Source organism: Hibiscus syriacus, unplaced genomic scaffold (assembly GCF_006381635.1).
Source record: "Hibiscus syriacus cultivar Baekdansim isolate YM2019G1 unplaced genomic scaffold, ASM638163v2 tig00110602_pilon, whole genome shotgun sequence".
Classification (NCBI taxonomy): domain Eukaryota; kingdom Viridiplantae; phylum Streptophyta; class Magnoliopsida; order Malvales; family Malvaceae; genus Hibiscus; species Hibiscus syriacus.
Genome location: NW_024062798.1, coordinates 1,720,032 through 1,724,564, shown reverse-complemented (window position 1 = coordinate 1,724,564; position 4,533 = coordinate 1,720,032). Strand labels below are relative to the sequence as shown.

General features: G+C 30.6%; 1 protein-coding gene across 1 annotated transcript; it reads left to right on the top strand.

The window, feature by feature from the left end:
* Window positions 1-3,403: 3,403 nt before the first annotated feature.
* Window positions 3,404-4,217, top strand: LOC120135003 (ubiquitin-conjugating enzyme E2 10-like). The gene is made up of 3 exons (XM_039151369.1): window positions 3,404-3,560; window positions 3,768-3,872; window positions 4,048-4,217. The coding sequence occupies exons 1-3, from the start codon at window positions 3,423-3,425 to the stop codon at window positions 4,189-4,191; spliced, it is 387 nt and encodes a 128-aa protein (XP_039007300.1). The 5' UTR covers window positions 3,404-3,422; the 3' UTR covers window positions 4,192-4,217.
* Window positions 4,218-4,533: the final 316 nt, after the last annotated feature.

Genomic DNA, 4,533 nt, shown 5'->3' with positions numbered 1-4,533 from the left:
GTTTGAGAAGGTTAAGTTATTCGATGAAGTTGAACCGAAGCAAGTGAAAAAACATTAACTTACTCCCTGGGTGTTATTTTATCAACCAAATTCCATTTGAATTTTTTTTTATCAAATTACTTGAATAAAATATGGATATAGTCGAATTGAACAAACTTGTTTGAATTAATTTAAGATAATTTAAATATTTTGAATTAAAAATTTAAAAGTACAATGGTTCTTTGGTTACACAAATGGTTCATTGATTATAAGGTGTTCTTTTGTTGAATCCTGGGTTATTAAAAGTTACAAAATGTTTTTTCAACTATAAGGTATTGTTTCATTGAGTCACTTAATTATTAAAAGTTACAAAATGATCATCTGACTATTCGTCTGTTCCAAATTTGTCATTTTATGTTAAAAATGATGGTTTTTTAAGTTAGACGTTAATATGATGACTATGATATGATATTCGTTTGAGATTTTTGGATTTGATTTTATCATATCTTTGTTTATGAGATATCAAAACTTGACTCGACTCGAAAATTTGATTTTTGTTTTTAATTTTGAGTTATTCAAGACAACTCAAATTATTGATTCGATTTTCAAATTCGAGTCGAGTTGAAATTTGGAAATTTTGAGTTATTCAAAAAAATAAAATTTTGATTAAGTATTTTGAAAGTTTTACGTAGGCATGTAAACGAACATGAATAAGGAGATCTTCATGTTTGTTCGTTTAACTTTAACCGAACAAACGAATGAACACAAATAACTAAACGAATGAAATTTCTTGTTTGTGTTCGTTCATTAATAACTTTAGCTTGTTTGTGTTAGTTTATGTTCGTTCGCTAAAATGATAAACGAATACAAATGAACAAACAAAAGCAAACGTAAATGAATATTAATGAATAGACGTAAAATTAATTGTATATATATTTGAGAACAATTTTTTTATTTTCAAATTATTTTAGGATTTATATTTTCTTTAATTGATTTGAGTATTTTTTTTATTTGGGTATAAAACTAATTGGGTTTTAAAATATTAATGGATTTAAGGTTAAAATTTATTAGGTCTTAATATTTCAAGTGGGTCTGAAGATTGATTGAATATAAACAAACGAACATAAACAAACAAAAACTAACATGAATGAATGAGCATAAACTAACAGATTACTGAACGTTCACAAACGTAAATGAACGAGCAAATTCTTTTTTTTCGTGTTCGTTCATTTAATGAAGCGAACATAAAATGTTGTTCATGTTTGTTCGTTTAATAAATAAACAAACATAAATGAACCTTTTGCCGAACGGTTCATGAACAATTTGTGGAATGTTCGGTTGGTTTACAAGCCTAGTTTTACGATTAGTCCCTGATTTTATTAGTCATTCAATTCTTTTTTCATTTTAAGTTCATTTTTTATCAAATTTGAATTATATGCTTCTAAACTATCTTAGAATATATATGTACTTTCAATTCTTTTTTTAATAATAATTTTTTTATTTTTTAATTTAGTCCCTCCATTTTCATAAGTTTCTTATTTCTTCAATTCATCTTTTATGTTCAGTTTGTTTTTTGTCAAATTTGAATCACATGCTCATATATCAATATAGAATAGCTATATAACTTCAATTCTTACTTTTTACTAAAAATGTACTCTCTTTTTTATTTAGTCTCTTAACTTTGCATTTTATTCAATTTGGTCTTTGATTGCAATTGTTTGTAAATTCTTTCTTTTCATCAATTCTTTGACTTTTTTATACTCTCATCAATATTTTACCTTCAAAATATTTTTTAAAATATAATATTATGAATATATTTTATAATTTTAAATTATATTTGATATATTAAATAATATTATAATGCAAATTAAATTAACTTAGTTGATGGGTGTTATTTTATCTGCCAAATTCCATTTGAATTTTTTGAATCAAAATACTTGAATTAAAATATGGATATAGTCTAATTGAATAAATTTGTTTGAATTAATTTAAGATAATTTAAACATGTTGAATTAAAATTTTAAGGGTAAAATACACAAATGGTCCTCTGACTTTAGAGCGCTCATTTGTTGAGTCTTTGACTATTAAAACTTACAAAATGTTCTTCTGATTATAGGGTGTTATTTTGTTGAGTCATTTGATTAGAAAAAGTTACAAAATGATCATCCGATTATTCATATGTTCTAAATTTGTCCTTTTTCGTTAATAAAATGATGATTGTCTGAGTTAGACGTTAACATAATGATTGTGAATATGTAATATTATAGTCGTTTGAGATTTTGGGATTAGATTTTATCATATCATAATTAGGAATTTAACGTCTAGCTCAGACTAACGTCAATTTTCTAATGATAAAGGATGACTTTGGAACATATGAATAATTGAGTGACCATTTTGTAACTTTTAACAGTCAGGGTTCTCAACAAAGATGTCCTATATTCAGGGATCGTCTTTTAACTTTTAATAGCCGAAGGACTTAAAAAAGCAACACCCTATAGTCGGGGCATCATTTGTGTATTTTACCCTTAAAATTTTGACAGTTTTGCTGCCAACACATGGAAAAAACAGCTAGCTGACTTGGTTTCTTTGTTGCATGATGCTGTTGGTTTCACGAATTGTCTCTCTATGAAGACCAAAATATAAGCATAAAAGAATACCGATATAATTGTAAAACGTTAAAAGCATACATAAAACATTATAAATTCAGGTAAAAGCATACATAAAACATTACAAATTCAGGTGAAGCTTATATGAATTGTGTGTAGAACTGGAAGTGGTCCTCATTTTTCATATTTGGTAATAGAATATGATATGCCTAAACTATATTTCATTTACATTTCAGTTAATGTTGACAGAGGTATCTGTTACTTATATTGGGCTGTTGACATCAATGATATTATTCATTGAAGTATTTCTTTTTTGCCTGAATTTATCTGTTTGGAAGTTTTTGCTTCCGTAGCTGGAATAGTGGAATGAATGTAAAGATTCATTTTTCCCATGGTGGATGTTTTCTTTCACCTTTTAGGCCTTTTTATCGGTTGAGGAATGCAGATGAGTACTTTCTGTCAGCTGACCCTCAGATTGTGTTTTGACTGTTAATTGCTGGTGTCTTAATTTTTGGAGTGCTCAAAAATTGAACGTGGATCAAAGTTACGTGTGTTGTGTGGTGGATTGGGACAACCATTTCTAGAGATTCCACATTTTTTTTTTACTTTTTATTGTTATACCCGACTCTTGAAGTAGCTGAACATAACCTTTCTGTATGTGGTTACATGTTGCATGCTGTTTTATTTTGTCTGCATGATGGGATTAATATTATGCAAGATGATCTTACTTGTTTGGTCGCACTTTGCACTCATTTTTTTAGCAGTTGGCTGTGTAGAGGTCCTCAAGGAGTATCATTGAACTTTTACACTTGCATATTGCTTATTGGATTTTCGGCAATGTTGCAGGTCCTGTTGCTGAAAACATGTTCCATTGGCAAGCAACGATCATGGGTCCACCAGATAGTCCATATGCGGGGGGTTGTTTTCCTAGTGACCATTCATTTTCCTCCAGATTATCCCTTTAAGCCACCCAAGGTACTTTTTATGTAATTCTTCTTTTCTTATAGGCAAGTTCTTTACACTGGCTTAGAGCATGCAAAGCTTCCCTGTTCATTTTGGGTTCTTGTTTCGTGATCCACCGCATATGGAGCTAGTCCATAATATATACCCTTGAAGAGTGACAGAGACGCTGCAATGAAGATAGTCAAAGCCTTATTTCCATATGATAAATGGGTTTTGCAGGTAGCATTTAGAACAAAGGTATTCCACCCCAATATTAACAGCAATGGAAGCATTTGCCTAGACATCTTGAAAGAGCAGTGGAGTCCAGCACTAACGATTTCCAAGGTGACATTTCCTCTGATATTCTTGTTTGCAACTCTTATCATTCATTTGGATCTTCAATGTTGTGGCACGAATGAATCCACAATCTGAACTAGCCAAGCCTTGATACTTATGTCCATCTCCAATTACCTAAATTCTATAGCTATGCCTTTTGGGATCTTGCGGTTTGTTCACTTGGGTATTGCTATCGATATGTTCCTTGCTGACGGACCCGAATCCGGATGATCCATTGGTGCCGGAGATTGCACACATGTACAAGACAGACAGGAACAAGTACGAGACAACTGCAAGGAGCCGGACCCAGAAGTATGCCATGGGCTAAAGGAGCTTCGGTCTGTGAGGGGACGTTGGAGGCACCGTATGTCATTTTTAGTCACTAGAGCATTGAATAATAAACGATGTGTTGACACACCAAAGTAACGTCGTTTTAAATTCCTATAAAAAGTATTTTTTTTTCTTTCTTCCTTTTTGAATCTATCCAAATTTCAATAATCGCTCTACTTGTTGCTTCAGCCATTGATAATCACCATCATTTGACAATAAATGTTTAAGCACCTCTGACATACGATGTGTTCGAATCTAAAATTTCTAGAGATAACAATCATCCCTTTAATCACTTAAAAAAAATTTTTCGTGCCATGACCTTAAATATTTAAGTAGTAAG